Source organism: Lonchura striata, chromosome 4 (genome assembly GCF_050655825.1).
Source record: "Lonchura striata isolate lonStrDom1 chromosome 4, ASM5065582v1, whole genome shotgun sequence".
NCBI lineage: Eukaryota > Metazoa > Chordata > Aves > Passeriformes > Estrildidae > Lonchura > Lonchura striata.
In genome coordinates this window covers 60636450-60660421 of record NC_140706.1, presented here as the reverse complement: position 1 = coordinate 60660421, position 23972 = coordinate 60636450, and the positions used below count along the sequence as shown (strand labels likewise).

The 23972-nt window shown below is 38.4% G+C and overlaps 1 protein-coding gene across 8 annotated transcripts in view; it reads left to right on the top strand.

The window, feature by feature from the left end:
* The window catches only part of SLC10A7 (solute carrier family 10 member 7), a 160877-nt gene that overhangs the window by 99933 nt on the left and 36972 nt on the right, over nt 1–23972 (top strand). For 5 of the 8 annotated variants that reach the window (XM_085579256.1, XM_085579251.1, XM_085579255.1 and 2 more), the window contains exons 7-10: nt 1695–1778; nt 12072–12237; nt 15112–15163; nt 16703–16776. In XM_085579256.1, the coding sequence (XP_085435382.1) occupies nt 1695–1778; nt 12072–12237; nt 15112–15163; nt 16703–16776 (376 nt within the window). Of the gene's footprint in view, nt 1–1694; nt 1779–12071; nt 12238–15111; nt 15164–16702; nt 16777–17658; nt 22511–23972 lie in introns of those variants that run through there. The other 3 variants (XR_014955202.1, XM_085579254.1, XM_085579252.1) reach the window with 3 other exon arrangements.

The window sequence follows — 23972 nt, the reverse complement described above, 5'->3', positions numbered from 1 at the left end:
GCTCTCTGTAGGGAAACACTCAGAGCACCCTGTGTCCCTTGGAAATGTGGCTGCACTGCCAGACTTTGGGTATTCGTGGGTGATCTGAATGCAAGCTTTTACTTCTCTCTCTTGACTCTGTGGGAAATTTAGGCTCACTTAATCCCTACCTGCAGACCAAAATTCTCAGCTGTGGTATCATCTTCAGGTCCCCTCCCATGTACCCACATCATTAAAGCTGGGGGTGATGGTGACAAGATGTAATTTATTAAGCAGTCAGACTGAGTCTTAGCTGATGTTGCCACTTCAGGTAGGACATAGGAAACAGGCAGATCCTGTGTGAGGCTCTCCACCCAGAGTGTATTCAGCAAGAGGCATATGAAATCTGAGGCCATTTGCCTGCACCAAAAGCGCAGCTTGCCCAGAGACATCCCTCACAGCTGTGTTCACCCATTTCCCAAGTGGTGCATGTACAAATGTACAGGTACAAAAAAACAGTGCAGTTGTAAATTTCTGCATAAATTAAAATACTTCACTATATAAGATTTCTGATATTTCTATTCTTCAAATTTATGAAGAATCTTATTTTATGCCAAACCTATTTGTATGGCCATATGTTGATTTTTCAAGGCAGGCTTATAGAAAGTTACTAGATTTCATGATCACCTTGTCTGTCATGCAGGTAGCTTGGAAAGGAAGGTAAGTGTGAAAAGTATAATTCAATCTGAGTATAATTTATGAGAACAATGTATGTAATAATGTTTTAGGAAATCTGCATCATTTAGATGGTGCTGAAAAGATTCTGCATTCTGTTGTCATTTTGAGGATCTTTAAAGTGAAGTGCAAAATATAAAATAGAGTGGGTCTGTGAAAACCTTAATGTTGTGTCCTTTGCCTCATCATAAGCAAGTGGTTGTCTGTGGGAACTCTGACAATATTATTCAGTTTCAGTTTATGTTTCTCAATGTGTATTCCATTGCTGTTAGAGGTGTTAAATTACATTAAAGGAAACTTTCCAATTACTTAGCCTAAAACAAGTCCAGTTAGAATGTACAAAATACTGTATATTTTCCTAAACATTCTGAAGCAGGTTCCAAAAAATTCCTCTGACTGTATGTGTTCCTCTTTTCTAAATGCTTCTAGCATTTACAATTATTGTTAGAGAGATCACCTATTTGAAGACTATCAGTTCAATTGTCTTAACGAAAGAATAGTTCTATACTTCCAGCATATCTCTTTTTTTGACAGCATTGAAATAAAACGTGGATGTTTTCTTCACTATTTCATTATTTTCATTTATTTATTGAAGTAACTACACCGACTTCTGTTGCTTGATGTTTGTATAAATGGTAATGTAAGTCGAGCTAACTGTTTAGTTAGGAGGATTCATTCCCTGTCTCTTTAGACTATCATCCTACAAATACTTATATAATTTACTTGGCACGTATGTATAGCAGGTTTTCAATTAAATGAATATTGATGGAAATATTACCCTAGATTATAAAATAATCAAAGATTGGTTTAGTTCTGTTTTGTGTAACACCAAATGCTTTATTGCGACTTAACTATTAAACATGTGTGCAGCTACTTCCAGTGCACATAATTCATAGTTTTTATGTATAAAATAAAATGCTTATTAATGTGTGATATCTGTGTATGAAATTTGCAGATAGTAAGAAAAAGTGCAATGTTAATGGTATATCTTTATTTTGTAGCTTGGATCATCCTCCTCTGTGCCTTTTACATCCATCTTCTCGCAGCTGTTTATGACTGTTGTAGTCCCTCTTATTATTGGACAGGTATGTCTTTTAAATATACATTCTTATTTAAAAAAACAAGATAAAGAGAGCTATCTTAAAGACAGACTGGCAACCTGATAAGCTGCCACATAGGAACAGCCTCAGGATAGTGAAGTCTAATATCAGGGAAAAGATGCTACAGTGCTCCCTGGAGCCACATTGATCTTTGTTGAGATTGAGCATCTGTCCCTCACTACCACAAACACGCACTGCTGCAGAGCGAGGAGGGAGCTCGTGAACATAAAGTGGGAAAAATGGCAGCCCAGGCTGTGAGAAATTCCAGCCCAATACAAATGAGCTTTGAGACTGCTACACAGCCCTTTTGTCACATGCCCTTTGCCTGGGGGTGAAAGAAGTCCTTCCTCCCTGTGTAGTATCTACTAATAATTACAGGAATAAAAAAAAAAAAATCACAAAATTAATAAACATATAAAGGCTAAGTGGTCACAAGTTAAGAAATAATAAAATTAAGGCTGCTCAAGCCATTTTGCTTATGCTTTACAATAAGGGGTTTAATTGCACACTTGCAAACTATTTTTACATTACTTCTCTATCATGTTACACTGTGTGAAAGATATTTGTGAAATGGGCAGCTATTCAACATTTAATTTTATACTCATTGTTCGTATGCTCACACAAAGCCTTATTTTTCATGGCATATGATAGAAAACTTACATTGAATGCAAAAAATGCTAATTGCATGTATAAAGTTTTCTGTGATCCTTGTCTCTGTAGTGTTTGTTTGTTCATAGATGTTAATATTAGTTATTTTATCTCCCATGTCATGGTGTGAAATCACAATAGTAAGACCAAAAGTTATCATAACTGTTGTCACTGTTCTTGGAGACTAAATCACCTCAAGACTGATTTTTACTTACTTGTAAGTATTTGTTGTTCTCGAGCATTTGGAATGCACAGAGGGAATATCAGTGGGATTTGCAGCTCATTCTAGCATGCAGCTGAACTCTGGGTTCAGCTGGAACCTTCTGAATTTTGTCAGCCTAAAGCAGACTTTGAAATGGAAGGCATGGTTAAAATACAGGCAGAGGCTGTAAAGGAGCACCCTGGAAAAGGTTAAGACTGCCTGTCATTGCCTGTGCTACATAGGACATTCAGTCTTGTATCAAACTATAATTGCACATTTCAAAATTGGCATGTACTGAAACTTAACAAATTCCTAGTGAAGTTTCTTTTGTTTAAAAAAACACATTGAAGTCTAATAAAGGGATGAGCATGATAAGCATGACATAGTCATCAACATCAGCACCTGTGTAACCTCTTGCAACCATATAATCTAGAAAATGGACATTAACTTTGTGTCTCTGAAGACTGTGGAACTGCTCTCATACTTTGAATTAAATGCCAGAGTTTCCTTATTAATTAGGACAAATGTTTGCTGAATAACCTACCTCTGTATTGTGTTCTTACCTCATCAAAATTAAGTGTCCACCAAAAGCAGACAAGCAAAAGTACTTGAATCCTCTTCTGAAAGGCCCAAACACTGGAAGCTGTTAGTTGGAAACCTTAGGTGGACATTTCTAGGGAACAAATGCATGACAGCAGATTTAGCAACAGTGCTATAGCCATGGAGTATCAGCATCTGTGCTGCAATGTAATAAGCCCAAAGATGAGGTTCATTGCTGGACAAAGTGATGGCAAAATTTCAGAAGAACTTTAAGCTGTATGTATAATGGAATGTTACTTTGGAAATATGTTATAGGAAATTGATAAGTCAGGAAATTGGTGGAGTTGGGTGTTCTCTCAGCTGTAATAAGTGATAAGGCTGAGTATCATGAATGGAGCAGTAGGCATATGAAATAAGTGCTCTCTGTGATAATAAGGTCGAAATCAGAATTGTGATTCTGATTGAAATGGGATTTCGGAGTTCTGATAAAACTGAAAGAAAAAATAGGTAATCTTAAATCTTGTGTAACCCAGTGACAAATTAATAGTTTGGGTTTTTACAAATACGTTTCAACAAGAAATAGGATGATTCTTCTTTAAAAGTCTTTGAAGCAGTTTCTGGAAGTGAAAGGTCAGCAAAAGTAGCTCACATTCCTCTAAGCAATAAAGACTTTGTTTCTGGAGTTACTGCACTTGACTGTATCTGTTCAGAGGATGTGGAAGAGAAGAAATGCTAATGAAAGCTAAGATCAGAAATGCCAGTAGTTTACAGTGATTATCTTGATTAGGTAGAGCTGTACAAAGGTAAACCAACCTGCCCAGAGAGGAATGAATAGAAGCCATTTCTGAAGGTAGATATCTAAAAGTAATGGGCAGGAGTCAGGGAAGATAATAAGCAAGAAAAGGATTGATACCAAGAGATGCACTGATAGGTCTCCTTGCCCTTCATCAGCTCCAATTAAATGGGAAGTTTTGCCCTTTGTTCACAGACCACCACTGACTCATCACTGAAGTGTTGCCCAGCATGTGGCACAGGGACATGTTTGTGAATCACAGGTCACTCACTCTGGGGTTCCGGATGTGTTAGGGGATAATGGCCCACAATTCCTGAATGATGCCTTCTGCAATTAATTTGAGTTTGTCATTTAATGCCCACAACATCAATTCCTTACCACATGCAGCCATACTGTTCAGCAGAAAAGTCAGTGGAAGAATGCCTGGTAAGGTTACTTGGTAACAAAGAGCTTGACTGGGGGGGGAAAAACCCTCAAGCTTGAAACCTGCCTGCTTGGAGGATTGCCTCTCCTCAGCCTTCCTAACTCATCTCTGATCAACGGGGGCTTTATGCTCGAACCACATTGGTGTAAAACAGAGGAGGCTGCTTAAAGGAAGTGTTCTCCAAGGGCTTTCTTTCCTTTAAAAAAAATCTTGCCTCTGGGAAAACCTGTGTTGCCTAAATGCTCATTTCCTGAGCAGGCTGCTCAGAGCTGGATGTTTGAGCAGCCTCTGGGATATAAGCAAAGCACATTAAAAAGGTGCTTTTAGATTTGTTTTGTTTGGGTTTTTTTGTTTGCTTTATGGCAAAACATAATCAAGAGTTTGGTTGCTTGGCTGGTTTGTTAGAATTTTTGATGATGGCTGGGAGAAAGAAGTCACAATAGTGAAATTGATGCTTATTTTCTTCTCTTTTTTGAGCGGTTTTTTTAGCTTTTTAGGACTACTATTGACAGGAGTCAAACATGCTCTTCTAGCTGCTGACATTGAAATGTGTAAAGGGCTGCAGGAACGGGCTCTGCTCAGATGGTGGATCATTCTTTAGGGAAAGAAAGAACTGTTAAAGGAAGAAGAAGATACTATGTTATCAGAGTCTCACAGATAGCAGTGATTGATAAATGGTCCCCAGTAAGAATTTCTTTATTCTTTGTCAGAGACGTGCAGGTTGTCTGATCCTAAAAAATGTTGTAGCCTGTGTCCTCAGTGTCTGCAGATGTGTTCTGCTAATTGACAGGCTGGTGTTACTCAAATCAATATTGATAGTATAATATTGCATTTGTATTTGTAGAGTAACGAATAAGACCCCTCTGACAAGAGGTCTCAAAAAGGGACGTAATCTATAGCGTTTTATAAAGATCTAATTTCCTATATGCCTTGAAGAGCTTGTTATTTGTGCATCACTCTTGTATACCTCTAAGGGGAATTTGAGAATACTTGTTATACAATAAACATGGTAATAGATATTTCATGGAAAAGATTTTTGAATCTGCTCTGGCAGCTTGAAATTCTGATTATTTTTTATCTGGGTAGCAGAGTCCTGGGTACGATTGTTGCTCTTGTGATTTTGCTACAATCATTGTTTCCCTGCCCATAGATATTGGTAATACTTTTAGCCATCAAAATGTAAGGTTTTGAGAAATATCCAAGCAGTTTCTTCATGACCAGTTGTGAGATTTAGCTAGAGTCTGTTGTTTCTTCGCTTATTTTTTTCTTCTGAAGTGACAGATAACAAGAGCAGTGAAACCCACCACAATATTTTCTTTCCCCTTTTTGCAGACTTTCTCCGTTCCCCACACCTAAGTGCTTATGACAGACTTTTATTTTATGTTTTATATTAAAGAGCGATTTATGATTAATTGTTAATGAAATAGAATTTTCACTGTGCTTTCATTATATTCTACTAGTTTGAACATTTTTCAAAGCAGCACACCAAAACCTACTGTTTTCTATGAATAAATAATAAAAAGCTTGTCTGTACATTATCATTCATGCATTCTCTAGTTGCCCCATTGGTAATTTGTCTGCCAGCATAAAGTGGGCACTTCACATTAAACAGACCTTAACTAAAGGTAAAATTAGTATTATGATTCTGTGTAGTTCTTCTTCCCAAATCTATAAAATGAAACCAGTTGTACATAAATTCTCACTGAATCTAGTCACACACAAAAAAAAATCTTGATGTCCTACAAGTAAAGGATCTTAATTGCCTTCTGCATCGTTGCCCAAAATGTTCCAGAGGAGCCCTATCAGCATTTGGGAGCTGTGCTTATCAACCAACACAAGTCTAAAAGGGTGCTATGTTGCAGTACAAGTTGTAAGTGAAATTGAAACTAAAAAGCTTAGCAAGGTATTTATTTTTAAAGAATGAGAAATGGAAAGGGGAAGGTAGGTGGCAGTTGATAGGAAGTAGAAGGAACTATTTAACTAAGGTGGGAGAAATAAAAATTAACAGAACTGTTATCAAGAAAAGGGGGTAACAGTGTCAAATCTGTCTCTTCTTGTAAATGAAATCCATATTGAAGTAGCCTTAATTATCTTCAAAGTCCAGGAGAGCTGCAGAGAAGAGAGACCTGGGAGATGAAGTCTCCTAGGAGCTTGTTGCAGAGGACCAAAGAAGTGCATAAATAGCCTTTAGAGCACACTTCACTCCCTACTAACCCCTGACTTGGGCAGAGAACAGAGCCTCCTTTCCACAGAAGGCAAAATATGAGGAAAGGTATTGCTGCTGCAGGCACCCTTCACATTTTTTACCATGTTGCACCTGTTTATAAGGTTTTAAAACAACAGTTGCAAATTACCCCAAACTGTGAAACATAGTTTTGAAAATGGCCTCATGTGGCTTCTATAAACCTTGCTTTAAAGGTGTATAGGTGTCAGGAGCTACCTCTTGGGAGTAAGCTGACTGACATAATGGTGTAAAATAGCTTTTTAGGGGAGTTTGGTAAGCTGAAGGGAAAAAAGCAAGATGCTTTTAGAAAAAGATTTTTTTTTCCTTCAGATTGCAAAAATGGTTTTTTTTTGCATCCTGCCTTCAGAAAACAAACATTAGATTGCACACTCTGTAGGATAAGAATAGATTTGATAATAGATCATGTCCTAGGAAAGCATGTGAACCATCACAAAATCTGAAACTTTACTGGGAAAGGTGGGAATTTATGCCTTCACATAGGTAAAATCCCTCTAAAATTATCAGGTCAGGGTCTGGCTGAGGTGGTGCAAGTTTTGCTTTATAAAAGGGTCTGTGCATTTGAACTGGCATGCAGACCTTGTATATATGGAGGCTAGTTATGCTATAGAAATCTGTGAATGGTGTCCATCTTAGCATCTTATTTCATTTATATTTTTATACAACCCAATTAATCTCTCTTCCATTCCAGGATTTGATTCTTTATACTGGTTTTTACAGCTGCTGTCATCTTAGTTGCTCTTCTTTCTTTTTGTTTCCAATTTTCTCACCTTTCATGTCTTACAGGCTCTACTGACCTAGTTCCCAATATTCCCTGCAATTGTCTTTCTTGGTTTACCATCACTATATAAGAAGATATATGGAAAAATTACAGGACTGTTGAAAAAATCTATTCTGACTCAAAGATTTTCAAAAGAAAATTTTGTATTTTAGGCTTAATTGCATAAATCTGTTGCTATAAGTAGTAGTAATATTAATTAAGAATGAGTTAGGAATCTTACTTAGAAGATGAATTAAATAAGGTAACTGCTGCATTTAGATGTGGTGATAATCCAGCAGTTTCAGCTTGTTTACTCATGTGTTTGAACACAAGGAGAAGGTGACTTGTGTTTCTTTTATGAGATGGTAAAGTCCAGGTGTTTTTCCCAGGTATCTAGAAGAACATACCAATACACAATAAAAAGGAGCAGAAATGCAGTAAAACCACTGTAAATTCTGTTAAAGAGGAGGTCAGTCCAAAATAATTGGTAGAATTAGGAAAAATCTATTTTGTATAATGATGTAAATACCAAGAGGGATTCTTGTGTATAATGGAAACAGAAACCATGACTTCTTGTCCATTTCCTTGGGGGTTTTTGAGTTTGGGTGTTTTTTTTTTTGTTTTTTTTTTTTTGTTTTTTTTTTTTGTTTTGTTTTTTTTTTTTTTTGTTTTGTTTTGTTTTGTTTTTTGTTTTTGTTTTGGTTTTTTGGGGGGTTTTTTTGGTGTTTTTTGTTTGTTTGGTTGGTTGGTTGGGTTTTTTTTTCATTGATTTAATAAACAAATAAGTTACAGATCTAGATAATTTTTAGGAGATGTACTGCATGACTAATTTCAGAAATTATTCCATTCCATATAAGGGGAGGGGGTGCTCCTTGCCCTATTTAGCTCAATGAATAATGAACATTAATGTATTACATTGTTTATTGCATTTTTTAGCTTCTGTGTCCAGCACTTGGGCAGACAGGTAGAAACAGTCTAGCTGTATTTTACTGACAGATTTCTCTGGGCATACAGTGTGACTGTTTTGAAGGTACAATTAGAGAAGACAACTGTTTTACTGTGACACACCTTTTGCTATTTTCATGTGTGGTCTAATAACAGATGAGCACTGTTTACCTGCTTTCCTGGAATAGCAGGTCATGTTTCTCTGCCCAAGGATGTGAAGTGAAATAAGCATTAGAGCAGTGAGCCCGTTTGCTTAGGAAGGTTGGTGATTAGACAAGAAGGTTATGGCAGGATACAGAGCAGTCTGTAGGAAAAATACAGTGGATATAACTATTCTGTTAGGAGAACTAAATTGAAATGGGGACACTACTGTTAACTCAAGTGTAATTACATTTCTTTGTTGTTAAAAATTAAATCCTGGGCAAGAGGAAAGTTTGAGCCTGAAACTGTGTTTTGAAACAAATTTGAGATGATGCCTTTCCAAAACCTTTGGAGGTTGCCAGGATGTAGTGTTCAGGAGGGGGTTGTCTGCTGGACACATTTATTTTCTTTTATTGTCTAACTTTTCTGTGAGTTTATCAGGCAGATTATTTATAAAACATCACCTACTATGAAGTTTTGCTTCTCTCCTGCTGTTTTCTCCACTAAACTGCAGTTTGAGGGAAGGACTCAGCTTCATGTTCTTTCATGTGCAACCTCTGGGTCAGCCTTTCCCTGCTCTTTGGGGCTGGCATTTGAATCTGCATGAAAATCTTTACAGTGCATCTCTACCAGCAGCACTGCTGAGCTCAGCCTTGGCCAGGGATGGATCCATCTTGGAGCTGGCTGGCACTGGTTCCACCAGTCATAAGGGAAGCTCCTGGCAGCTTCTCCCAGAAGCCATGCCTGTCACCTGCCCCACTACCAAACCTTGCCACAAAACCCAATACATCCCCTTTTTGCTCTTTTGCATCAGTGGAATGCATCCATTTTGGATACCATTGGTTTACATTAACATTCAGAAATGACTGTGTTAGCTTTTGCTGCATTTCAGACAAATGAAGTTTTAGTATCTCAGCTCAGGCTCTGAATGGGTGTTGTCTTTCTTATATTTGTGGCATTTATCATTATTTCACTACAAATATTCACAGTTTTGGTTTTATGTAGTTCTGTGTTTACCCCAAAAAAGTTATAGAATTGGGTTAAGAATAAAAAGGCTTTCAAAGCATCCTTGTCCTGAAGCAACTCTGCCAGGCATGAATAACAAATGGATTGTTTTTCAGTCAAAGTGAATCAGCTGACATGAGCTTCTGTAGGGTTATATTTCTCCCATCAAGTTATACAAGAATTTAGGTTAACTTGAATCAGTGATTATAGGCTGAATTCACCTCTGAAATTACAGATCATGTTGAACTTTGTGAGAAGATCAAAATGTATGGGATCCTGTGTTAGAGAAGATATATTTTGTCTGTGTTTTGTGCACATTTAGCATGACACTGTGTTGATTATATGATTTCCTAAAGCCACAGTTTAGTTCTTTGGGGTCTATGTAATTTTTTAAAAAATGCAATGTGCAGTAAGAATCTGTACTGGTATTTATGGATATTGATTCACAAAAAATCCAGCCTAGACAGAGGTGGATATTTAAAGAAGTATCACTCAATTGAAGATTCTGAAGAAATACTTGCAGTTTCATTTTATACATGTTTTTTATTTCTCTTCTATGTCAGTCAAGGGTAAATATGTTTATAATGTTATTATTGTTGTGTCTGTTATAATTAGACCCTGAGCAGGCACACAGTTACAGTTTTTGGATTAAATACTTCTACTAGAAATTGTACCATGGCATAATGAACCATCACTTTTCTTTTTCAACATCTCGTTACTTTCAGTATAAATCTTCTGGAAGGACCATAAATTAATAGGTGGTCTTAAGTAGTTTTTCTTTTTCTCCAATGTGACAATTTAACGGATAATAGGATTTTTTTAAACTTCGTTAAAAAAACTGCTCACTTTAGAAGTGAAAGACTACTTTTTGCTTCTGATAATTAAAGTCCCAAATTTGCTCAGAATAGACTTATCTGAACTTCCCATTGGATGTCCTTCACATTGCTCTGTGCATGTCCTCACTTTCTTGTGTCTTTTTCATCAGTGCAGTGTCTTATTTCTACCCAGTGGCTGAAGGAGCTCCAGTGGAGGCTCTTTCAGAAGTCTGGCCTTATATTTTTTGTTATTTTCTCTCTTGAACATCTGGCAAGTGTGACATTTTAAAGTTCAGTGTTTTCACCAGGGCATTGAGCATTCCCTTAGATATTTTTCTGCAAACTTGTTATTTTTCATCAGCAGGAAGCCCACAAGTGCTGGGAGGTGAGTGCTGATCTTCAGCCTGTTTAGCTTGGCATGAAGCCCACGTGCCAAAGTTTTAGTGTGTGTGCCCTGATGGAGTCTCATTGCTGTGGTGACTGGGATAGCTGCTCCCAGGACTTCCCTGCTGAGAGGCTTGCAAACAGTCCAGGAAAGCAGTGAGGAAAATGAGAGCAACTTGATTCCATGACTTTGGCATTTGTTGTGTGAAAGAGTCCTATGGTAGCATAGGTGATGATGCCTGATATTAATCTTGAATACCTCTTAGATTTTCTGTGTTACTAAACCAATGGTGGTCATGTTTGCTGGTGGCACCTCTAAGGGAAGGTCATGAGACACCTTTGGAGCCCTCTGGCAGAAGTGCTTCAGGATCCCAGGGTGTGATTTCCAAAAGAGTGTGGTAACAGAAAATATCAGGAGGCCTCAGGAGAAATTAGGAAAGACATTGTGATTGCTGAAAAATTAACACAAGTCACAGCTGTATGATAAAAGCTTTAAAAAGTTTTTTCAAACCATACAAAGTAAACAGAAAAACTAAAAGTGACTCCCCAGTCAGGACTAAAGTAGATGTATTGTATCTAGTGAATGAGGTTCAGTGCTATGGTATTCAGCATAATTAGAATGTTGAGGTTGCTTTAAAATTTATAGTAGTTTCTAAAAAAATCTTGAAAAACTGCTTCATATTCTGCTTCCTGAAAGTGCAAAAGTTCTGCTAAGTACAGTAGGTTTCCTTGTTTTCATGTGTTAATTCTGGTATTCTAAAAGCGTGCAAATGGCATTTGTCTTTGGATTTACAAAAACTCCAGATATTCAGAGTTTGAATTATTTAAACTCCCACAACACATGCACTTTTGCTTTTCAAGCTTGAGTTATAATTTAATTAAAAACTTCTGGTGCATCGCTAGCTATTTAAATATTAAAATGTTCCATGGATCACTTTCGATTATCTACCATCATGAAATTCCTGAAGATGTCAGATTTTTAAGATTCCCAAAGTTGCACTTGGAATTGTCTGTTGATGCAAAGGGGACTGTGATAATTACATACATCCATTAGTATCAGCAGAGGAGATAAACTTTGGGGAGGCTTAATGGGCATGTCTCAGTGACAGCTAGCAAAGAACATTTGGCATGATTAAGGATGGATTTGAATGCACTTGAAAATATACTCTCATTATGGACGCCCAGTGGAAGTTGCACTACAAATGTTAAATTCCCCAGAAGAAGAGTTGTGTGGCAGGGAAGCTTTGAAATCCACTGTGGCCGTCATCCAAATTACTCTCTTCTCTTTGTGTCTTTCCGCTGTCAGATTCACTTTGTGATGCCCAACTTGGCTCCCTGCATCTTTGAAAAGAGACAACCTGTTGGTTTCTGTGTTTCAGATTGTCCGAAGATACATCAAGGACTTGCTTGAAAGGAAGAAGCCTCCATTTGGTGCTATCAGCAGCTCTGTGCTCCTGATGATTATCTACACAACGTTCTGCGATACTTTTGCCAATCCAAATATTGACCTGGATAAATTCAGCTTGATTATAATCGTGTTCATAAGTAAGTTTAGCTCTAAAACTACTCTTTTTTTGTGTGTTTCAGGTCTATAATAAGCTACATGTAGTGGGGGAGCTGTGGGGGTACTGGCATGGTGTTAGAGCTTCTAAAGCATCTAGTAAACCAGACTGCCAAACTTCTTAGGAGCTGGATGCATTTAGGGATCTGAGTAAACGTTTAGAGAGGAATGAACTCTGCTATTTAGGTGTGCCTGAGGTTGCTCTGTGGCCCTTCTTTTCTGAAAGGGCATAGTAGTACTTTATAAGCATTTACTGGCATTCTGGTTCTGGCTTCTTTGTTATTGAACAGCTATAAAATAAACAGAGATGTCACATTCCAAACAACAAAAGATTTGGGGTTGAGCTGTTACTCAGAAGCACTGTTATAATTTTTAAACTCTTCTTCCTTAGCATATTATAAACCTAGTTGGGAGTTCGAATGTGATGATCTGTTTCTTTGGATGAGCACATTTCTTAGAATTTCTTTTAGAAGCACTCAAGTCATTCAGCCTTAAATAACATCCACATAAGAATAGGCTGCTGGTATCCTTGCCACCAGCTGGAAACATACTTGCAGATCCCTCCCTCCCAGGGAAAGGCAGCGCTGTACAGGCACTTTCTCCTCTCCCAGCAGGGATTTCCCATTTGCTTCAGACTGTCCACAGACAGGAGTTTCAATTTGCATGGAGGAGAGGTAACTACAGTATACTTCAGTATAAATCACATCTCATACTCTAAAACTGTTAGGTTTAAAGAGATCAGGCCGTCACCCACTTTGAGTTGTGTGTCTGCATATGCTTCTGTCTAATAAAAATAATGGATCTTCTACAAATCTGACCTCTACTAAAGCCAATAGGAAATTTACCCCAGCCCTTCATGCATCAGATCTTAATTCTGTCCTAATTATGCCTTTTTTTTTTTTTGGATTATGAAACACTATACCTGCATAAAATAGTACATGGAATTATAAATGGTACAATACAAATATTTTATTCTGAAAGCAAAGGAGTAGGAAGCAATGCTATGGAGCTTTATTTGAAATGGAATAAATACTTCTTTGCACTGGCACACAAGAAGGACCTTGCACTTAAATCAGTGCAAATTCGTCAGCAAAAGAGAATGGTACAGAGATTTTCAACTCAATGTGAAGAGAAACTCAGAATGAAGTAATTTTATGGTACTCTGCTGACCCTACTTTGAAAAAACCAAAAAAAGTTTTTTTTTTTATTTAAAGAAGACATGTTCTTCCTAGAACTGTTGATGTATAGTGTTTGCTTCTCTTGCCTTGCATGGCCTTTATTTCTCTTCAAGACAACTCTGTATGTGTGCCATGTGGAATGAAATGTACCATTTGCTGTGGAATACACTGAAAATCATATCTGCATTGACAGTGTGTATAGCTGGAATTTCTTAGTAAGAACATTAACATAAGCATTGGAACTACTTGGAACATATTAGACAATTGTTTGAGGTTCTTTTCTGGAATACATGTTGTATTCCAGAAGAAGTTTCTGTATCACCATTGGATGTGTCAGCTGGATGCGTGTATTGTATTACACCAGGAAGGGAAATTAGCATGAGAAGTTTGAGGTGAAACTGAGTTTGTTATTCTGCTGATTAATGTTTTTATGTAATTTTTATGCTAATATTCTAGCCACAGCCAAATATTCACAAGGAAGAATTGGTAGCAACACATGTTTATTGCTTTACAGAATTATGTGTAATAAGGGACTGTTTTTTCCTGTGCATATTAAATTAATATACTTAGTTGGAGAAAAATTATAATTCAGGAACAATGGATTGCTTCTTTAGTTCATGAAGGAGGAATGAAGTGCATGCTGATGTGACATTTATACATGCTAGGAAATGTATGTAGGAGAATAGAAAATGTCACTGATAATAGCTAATATCCCTGCCATGTTTCCCAGTTATAAACTGGGGTCAAAATCAAAAACATTGTCTTTACTTGCACTGCCCTATGAGGCATGTCAGCCTTACTGCATTCACAAATTTTGCAAGGAGTAGGGAGAGGACCCACCCCAGATTCTGCTGCAAATAAAAGCCTTTTCCCCAAAACACACAAACTCAAAAAAAAACCCAAAAAGCCTGTTCAGGTCACAGGGTCTCTCTTTCAGCCCTGTAGGGATTCCTCATGCTCAGGGCTGTTGCTTGGTCTCTGCAGCTACTCATGGAAGCCACTGACTCCTCCTTGTATGTCTGCAGTCCAAGGATGGGCTCTGTGCCCCCCAGAGCCCCTGTGGGTGTCAGCAGAACTGGCAGAGAGAAGAGCTCCCCTTGGGCTGCTCACAACTACCTGCACTTACAGAGCTGACTGAGCTTGAAGGAAATGTCTGACACACACTGCCCAGCCCACGAATTAGCCTTTGTCTCAGAGAATTCAAACATCTATGATGTTCTTCTCTTTCTCTCCCCATGAATGATCATGGTTAATATAACCAGGGCTGGGAATATTTATTTGGATCATCCTTACACACTGTGCTTTCTCCTGTAAAACAGCAAGTCTAAATGCCCAGCAACCAGAGCATGTCTGACACATTTTATGTTGTCAACCCAACAATCAGAACTTGTGCAAAGAGATGTGCAGCACATGCACTATTTCCTGCCATTCACTGTGTCAAGAAATACTTGATTCAGAGGATCTACCCCAGGAGGAACTTGTGCAGCCATAACATTAATTCTGGCTTCCCTGGATATAATGATCTGTGTTGTTCTTCCAGGCAGTCTTTAAAGGTTGTCTGTCAGTGGGTTTCTCTGGATAGGCTTGATCCAGCCTCCTTTCTGACCTGCAGTACGGGAACAAAAGGCATGGACACAGTAATTACAATTGTGGTTTAATTTTAGCTTGTTTCTCTTTCAGTATTTTCCATTCAGATGAGCTTCATGTTTTTGACTTTCCTCTTCTCCACAAGGTAATTGAATGTGCTGAATCCCAACCTTTGAATAATTCTTTTGTGTGATATCTTTGGTTTGGGTGACAAAGTTTATGCAAATGTGTAAAGGCAGGTTTCTAAATAGGGGTGACCTCATTTTGGTATTTCAAATTGTCCTTACTGCATTTGCTCTGTTAGAGTTTCATAGGCTGAGAGAGCAGGACCTGAATTCTGTCCTTTCATGTGTGTTAATTACAGAGTTGTTAAATCTCAATCAATCACTGCTATACCTCATCCACTGAAAAAAATGGATTTGCACAGATGTCACTGAAGGTATAATTTGCCCTGCAGACATGCTGATGACATATGAGAGAAAGAACTCAGTTTGACTTTTTACATCTCCAGATACATTTGCTGTGCTGGCAATTCACTCCTCTCTATATATGTCAAATTTGCTGCATTTATATGGTGATTCTTAAAAGACAGCTGTCCTGAACTAATGTTTGGTAGAGCTTTTTTTTTCTTTTTTAAAGTATCAACCAGGAAGGACAATTGTTCATTCTCAAAAAGTAGTACTGTGAGAATGGTGTTAGCCAGTGACTCAGGGCATCACTGATGCTGGCTGGAGTAGCCACAGTTGCCCTCTCACTTAGGCTTCCTGGAGTATTTGTTTTAGCAGCTCTCTGTTGAAAGGGGAGTGCCACAATACAGCAGATCCAAGCATATGCTTTTTATAAATTATACAATATCCATAAGGGAGGCTCACAAAGAAGGGTACAGTGTCTTAGAACTACTTAGGCTTTTTTTTGGTGCCACAAGAAAATTTGTCTGTGACAAGATCATATCCTAGCCTAAAAGGCATTTTAAAGTAACTTCTGAACTGCTTGACTTAACCTGGGGGGAAGATATGCCCCAACTGTGAAATCTGAAATACCTTAAGCAGTTTAGTATGGTGAATATTTAGAATCTCATAGAATTACTCCTAATTTGGAGCAAAGAGTGATCCATTGGCCAGTCATCTCTCTCTCTCTCTCTCTCTCTTTCTCTCTCTCTCTCTCTCTATATATATATAAATAATTTTCCCACCCCTCCTGGCCTCACTCCAGTGTTTAAACCCTTAGATGTTGTTTTTCTCTGAAGTGGAAGCTAACTCCTTAGTGTATATTCAATATATTGTCCAAACTGAGCATTTTGTTACTGCTCCATACTAGAAAAAGAAATAATAGGTCATTTTCTCTTATTTTGTGGAGGCAAATGGCCCCTGCTATGATATTTTTGCATGTTTGACAAAATAAACTTGGCTGAAATAAAGTTATGTTCTACACACCATGTCTTCAAAATTTCTATCCTTCACATGGGAGTGTATTCATTAGAGAGCTTGCCACAACAGAGAAACAATTCTGCTATAAAAAAAAAAGTCAAACACTACTGTTCATTTATGGCTGGAATTATTTCTGTCAGTAGACTGATCAAAGTGATGTGAATGTGTATATGGATCCTCAAAGTAATAATTTTGATAGATGCTGTTTTAAGAAGGTTTTTGCTATCACAGGTTATTAAAACTCTTTTGTTTCTTAGGAATAACTCTACTTTCACACCAGCAGACACAGTGGCTATTGTTTTCTGTTCCACACACAAATCCCTCACCCTGGGTAAGTCAGGAGATAAGCTTGTGAGCAAAACAACAGTAACATGTCTTGCTGTGTTGAAAAAAAAAAAAATTGGTTTAGTTGCTGGTTTTTCTGCTTAAATGGTTTTGGGTTTAGTGTGACAAGTACTGCTACCAGTATGATACTAAAAGTAGGATAATATTTTTGCACAGATGAAACTAATACTTCCTACAGGGCAGAGAACACAATTTTCTCAGCTGAGATTTTAGTGGTTGTAGAGTAAGACCACCTGATTTGTGGAAAGCTGTATTTTTCTTTCTGTTCTTATTCTGCTCTGTTGCCTAATCCAATGATGATAAAATTTCAGGTTTGTTTCTGAAGAGATGGCTAGTTTGACAGTAAAATCTTACCTCTAAAAGCTGGGATGTACCAGTGAAAATCAAAGGACATATATTGTATTCAGAAATCACAAATTGACAATACTCTTTTGCTTAATATAAGCAAAATGTGTGTGATGAATCTGCAGGCACTTTGGATAGCCTTATTTCTTGGCATTCATTTATCAAAACATCGTAGAGATATTTGTCACTTATGACCCCACAGTGATAATAGAATATTCTGATGGATATGCAGAAAATACTGTTAAATCAGAAATTCTTACAGCCATTTGCTGCTGGGTCATCCATTAAGTTCAGTCAGGGATACAACTGGACTGTTTTCAGATTATAAAAACAGATGTTTGGTAAAGCATATATGGTTGAATATCTGACTCTTTTCAAGAGTGTAACTGTGAAAGAGGAGCACAGCTAGTGTCAATGACAAAGGTAAGAGCTCAGCCTGAAACAGGGGAAGAACAAGTTGGGACTTAGATGTTTTCCAAGTCAGTTTGATAGAGCGAAACTCACCTCAGGTTCTTTGCTTCAGCCAGGCCTGTGCTGCAGGACTGTTAGCAAGTGCCTTTGAAAGTCTGTGTGAAGTGGAGGAGTTCCTGGAAGACAAGGAAAAGTCAAACAAAATGTCCCTTTTTACAGTGGAAATGAGGAGGGGACGAGGAATTATAGATCAGTGAGTTTTACCTTCATTTTGTAGAAAACTACTGAATCTAGTCATTAAATTATTTTAACAGTGTAGGAAGAACAAGGAGATGAGTAACAGCCCCATAGCTTTGTCAAATACATAGCATACTAAACTAACCTACCTTCCTTTCACACAGGGTCCTGTGGGTTGCAGGGAGGCAGCAAAAGTTGTGTGGCTTGAGAGTATTGTGGCTTTTGATATTTGCACAATGTTTTGGGCTCCACAGTTCAAAAATTATATGGGCTAATTGGGAAAGAAATGAGAAAAGAATGCCATGAATGATCATAGACCTCAAAAACGCGACCCCAGAGGTAGATTAGAGCAGTTGGGATTGTTGAGAGAATATAACTGAAATACTGCACTGATCTCCAAATGCATAAAAGGTCGATGCAAAGAAGGAAGAAAGTAACCCTGTCACAGTGGACTTTGTAAAGGGAAGGACTTTGTAACAGTGATGATGATTTCAGCTAACACATTTTTCAGGGAAAATCAAGGAAACCTGTCCTAGTGTAAAACAGTTCAGCTTTGGAATATGTTGCCTATTGATGTCTTCAATCTCCTATCATTGTAGACAAGCCTCAGATGGGAATTAAATAGCTCGAGTTGATCCTGCCTTGGAGCAGAATGTAGATTAAATGACTTTGGTCTTTTTCAGCCAGATGTTCTATGACACTGAGCTTAGACTAATAAAGGTTTGTATTCAGGACAGTTTCTCTTGTATTTGTAGAAAGCAACTGCACACATAAGTCATAACACACTGCTATGCTTTCTGTTTGGAAGTGTATATGAACTTAGGGCACAACTGTGATACTACAGAAGAAAAGCTGGAGAAGCTGGTTGTGTTTAACAGCACAAATGTGCAAGTTTCCCTTTCTCTCCCCAGAGAGAATAGTCTTATATATGCTCTGTTCATATTTCTGCCAGCTTGCCATGACACTAAGAAAATAAGCACAAAGCCTTTTTAAATATTTAAGTCCTAAAGGGGCTTGCCATCACCCCCCAAAAAATGAGGACTGTTCATTTATTTTACTAGCTCTACCAAGCATCCTTATGCAGCCTGTCTTGACCTGACCCTGTGCACACAGTTGAGTCAGTTCACTTTTCTTCTGCTACTACACTCTCAATTTTTTATGTTATTTTCTTTTTTAGAAGAACTTAGTTTGAAGTTCCTAGCTCCCTTGACCTTTTGGCTCACATTTTCCCAATTCCAAGTTACTGCTCGTATTAGCATAACCTTATGAGCCAGATTTTGTATTCTGCAGCTCTCTTTGCCCAAGTACACTGGCAAAAATACTTTGGCCACCTTGACTTCAAGGACTCCTGCAGCTTTTCCCCAGCCATAAATAACTTTTTCCCTTAGTCCAGATATCCCATGTTTGAGTGTGCGGTTGAAGCGAACACGCAGATAGTAGAACGTGGTACTGTGGGGCTGTTTCTGAGCTGTGGACTGTTCTGTCTGTCAGCTTTGGGGCAGACTGCTTTCCAGTCATCCTGGGAGAGGAATGGGGAAATGCTCCTTTTGGCAGTCCCCTGGGAGCCTGTCCTCAGTATGCCCGAAATTACCTGCTGGTCTTGTGTGTACCCCTGCTCCATGGGCGTCCAGGTGTGCCTGCTATGTATCAGATTCCAGCTGGCTGAGTTTGGGACCACTGATATTTTATTCTGTTTGGTGTTAATACCAGTTCCAGATGACATAGAGCTGTATAGAAACAAATGTGTATGAAAATAAGGACTATTGGATTTTACAAACCCAGAGTGTGATGAGGCCTGTGCCTGAGCTGATGATGCAAACAGATCTGTTAACCAGAGCAAGCAGCATTTTTTCCTTCACTGGAGGTGGGAGCAGAGTAGATCTAATTCATTTTTAAGGATTAGCTGTTTCTGAATGACACTTAGATCTTTCCCTGTCCACCCTGGTCTTAGCAAAAACAAGATAAACACAGCCATTTTGGCCTTTACTCTTTTGGTGTTCTGGCACATTTCTGCTTGTCCATAGGTGTTTATTATAAACATGCAACAAGAGAGCTTCTGCTCACTTATATTCCTTCTCCCTCTGTCACTGCAATGCCTGAAAGCACAAACATGGCTCATGCTCTCATTTCACATCTGTTGTGGAGCTCTGCTTTGTTTGTCTTCAAGATTCCAGTGGTAGTGCATAAATGACCCCCCAACACTTGTTCTTTCACTTTGAAACTGATTTCTCTCAGCTTGGCAGGTGAAACTCCAAATAGGTATGTCTGGCCCATTCCCTGGGGAGCTGAGAATGGCATCAACTAAAGTGGGAGAAGAGCGACAGCTTTAAAGCTTTAGAAGTGGTAATAGGAGAGGCATGAGAAGACTTCTGTAAGTCACTTTCTCCCACACCATATTACGAAACCAGCTAATTCCCATGCAGTGCATGCTCATGAGGCCAACTGCCACTTCCACTGTTGCATCCATGAATAAGTGCTTGCTCTGCACAGAGATGAGTGCTGCTCCCATATGCTGGGTCTTATTTTGTAGACAGAACAGTTGACACACTTTTTGTCTCAAAGATCAGAGTGCAGGGTGTGTTTGTGTAAGGACAAATTACACAGGTTGCCTTTGTGTTCCTTAGCTGGGAGCACAAGCCGATACCTCTGCATAGAGGTGCGTGCTTCGGCGGGGTTTTGAATAAAGGGCATCACACATGCAGAAAAACCAATGTTTATTTGCATTTCACCTAAAGAGTGAAGCAGAATATAAACTTGCAAGGAAGCCAAGATTAATATAGTATCCACCATGGCCTCTGGCATTTTCACCCCCACATTTTTCCCTTTCTCTCCTTCTCCCTGCTCACATATATGCAAGGTACATGTGAGCGCACACATATGCAGACATTTGATGCATGGCTTTTATTAGTGCATTTGCCATTGATTGATTAGTACTTAGTATTAGTACTTCTTCTATTGATTGATTGCAGATGAAGTGACTATTTGACCTTTAATTATGAGCCTTGCTATTGAAAATGACATTGAGCTATGGCTTCACATAATCCATCTGGAAAGCCCGACATGATGCCATTCCCTGGAGTTCATTCAGTGAGAAGAGAAGAGGCCTCAAGGAAGTGCAAAGCTATCACTGTGGCTTATTTTAAAAAATACTGCAGTTGTTGCTTACACTTACACGAATGTTGCAGCCAAATACAGAACATTAATTTATTTTTTTTTCAGTGTGAATTGCTAGTTAGAAGTTACAACTCTGAAAGGAAAATCAGGATTGTCAAAACACATATATTTGCTTTAATTCTTAGTATTTACTATGTAAAATTATTTTATCAGCAAAAATCAAAGTACTGTTACCTATTTTGGCTACCACAAGTGCAAATATTAATACGAGAGGTATGATGAACAGCAGATTGGTAAAACAAAACAGCAAAAATAGCCCTACCTAATAAGATTGGGGTATTGTTTGTGATGGAGGATGTATTTTTCCTCATTTGGGATTCAGCAACGTAGCAGTTCTGTCACCATGAAACCTTTCAAATAATACAAAGTTTCTAGCCTACCAAATAACTTTCAGGCAAGAATAGAGTTCATTCTAGAACTAAAATCAGGCAAGAATAGAGTTCATTCTAGAAATAAAAGCCAAAACACCAACTTTCTTTTGTCTTGTTTTAATTTAATTCAAATTTATTTTTTAAATACTTAGCCTCTTACTGCTCAAGTGCTTGAGCAATGGCCTGCACTTGAACAATTCTTAAAAGCCTGATGTAGTGCACAAGTGGATTCAGAGGGCAATGTCTGCAAGGGGATCATCCAGGCTGTGGATTAATCAGCCCGTGCCTTCCCCCGAGCTGCCCAGCTGCACAGTGGGACAGAGGGCATCATGCTGACATATAGCTCCAATCTGCTGCCAAGTATCTATAGTTTTTTGTCATGCTTTCTACAGATATCACCTTATAAGATTTTTCAGGATAAATAATATATTGAAATGCTGTACTAATCCATTGTAGACTCTTTTTATTGTAGGATGATAAATTCCTTTCTCCTTTAAATAGAAAAATGCTAAAATGTTCTAACTTGTGCTAAGATAAAAGGTGGATGATTTAATAAAGGAGGCATCTCTTAATCATTCTGTAATAGAAAGGTAAGATGGCAAAATCATGTGTGTTGCCCTAAGCGAGTATTGAGGCTATTCTCTGGTATTTTTGGAGTATAGTGGTTTTTCTCTGCTCCTGGCAGAGAACTTTCCTCTAAGGCAGTTATTCATCAAGGTCCCCTGCCTTTCACAGAAAGATATAGAAAATAATCCTGGTTAATTGCTCTCGGAAAGTTTTCAAGAGTAAGACTTTTGACGCTGTTTTTTACCTTCAGAATTTTCCCATGAGTGTTGGACAGGAGACATTACTACATCCTGTCATACCTCTTGGTGTTGGCAGTGCTTGAATTTGTATTTGTATCTTTTACAGTCTTTTAGTCTCATTGCTTCCCCAGGTGTCTGATAGGGTGATGTAAAGTAAAAATGATCCAGCTGCTCCTCTGCTTGGAACTGGTGGGTGCTGACCCTCGGGGCAGAAAGGAAGCTGATGGGAGGAGAATGCTTCAAAGAATGTGTCTTGTAAAGGCTGTGTCTGGGCCCCTCACTGCTGCCCAGAGAGTTAGCAACTCTCCCATTTCTGCTTCTGAGACCCCTCGGGAGTGGGCTTAGTGACTGCTAGAACCCTCTTTAAATTTTGATACAGTGAAATCTTTTTCTCGTCACTTCAGTCTTTGCCCAGCATTTGCTTGGAAGGAACATAAGGTTATTGTTTGGGCATTTTCTTCAGCTCTGTGATTCTCCTCTCTGTCTCTGGAAAAATAAGAATAAAGGGATTTGTGTTACATGACATGACAGGGGGGAACAGAAGTATCTTGATCCTACTGTACTTTTCTCATGTTAGCATCTTTCTTTTGTAGGCAGGCAAGTCTTCTAGCCTGGCAGTCTTCTAGAGCCAACATTTGGTTCTTACCCACCAGTATTATCAGTCAGGTTATCACCAAGTAACTCTTATGTCTTCTCTCTCAGCAGACCTCAAAAAATGCCTGGGGAATGCTCTTACCTATTTCCAGTACAGCTGCAAAACCTTGTATATCTGTATATATATATATATATATATAATACAAGGTTTTATATAGGTATGTTTACCTATATAAATATTATCAAACTGAAATACAGACATAAGATTTCTGTAACTGGAGAGATAGGGTGAGTGTTTCCTGCTTGCACACACCAATCACTATCTTGCACACAAAAGCATTTCTGCAATACTTACACAATCCCTCACATGGGGGGACTGTCTGCACAGGAAGTCAGACTGACAGTTTTGGGTAGGCTGTGGTCACTGGGATCGTCTCTGCCAGAGCATCAATCTTGTTTTCTCTTGTTACTCGTATGTGGCTGGTCCTTGTTTGCCTCCTTTTAAGCAAAGCATCCCTGGGTCTGAACTTTCCAGAGGGATATGTGCTGGCAGGCCAGTCTGACAGTAGAAAATGGCATAACCCAGGGAGTTATGGTGGCTTTTGAGCACAGAATGCCTGGCTCTCCCTTGATTTTTTTAATCACAGCTGTCACAATCTAGTACATTTAATTTGTTGCAATTTAGCCAATTTTGACCTCTCTGTGATTCTATAAGGGGAAATACTACATCAAATTAGGGAATCTCCTTTCCTTTCTGACCTGAAACATATGTTTCTTTGATTAGACCTAGAATGTGGCAAGAAATTCAGCTCCCAGGGCTTCCTTTTCATCTGTATAGGTTTTTTATTAATATTTAGAAAGTTTGCCTGCAGCAGTACTAAAACGTGCATCAGAGGACAACAGTTGTTTACTGTGTTTGAACTGAAGAATCTCTCCCAGGAGATCTCATTCACTTGAAGTTTACATCTCTCAATCTCGACTTGCAGAAAGAGATCGATGAATAACAATTGTCATTTCAGAGTTGCACCTCTCCAATTATTTATTTGGTTGTGTGTCTTTCCAGAAGCTCACGTAATTGGATCAGACACTAAAAACCAGATTGCAGGTTTTTAATGACAGCAAGCTCATACCTCTTTATAATGAAATAAAAAAAAGTAAACACACATATCCATCTGTAAAATGATAATGACACAGGAGCTCTCCCTCTCCACCTAAAACAGTTAAAGTTAATTTATCTACTTTAA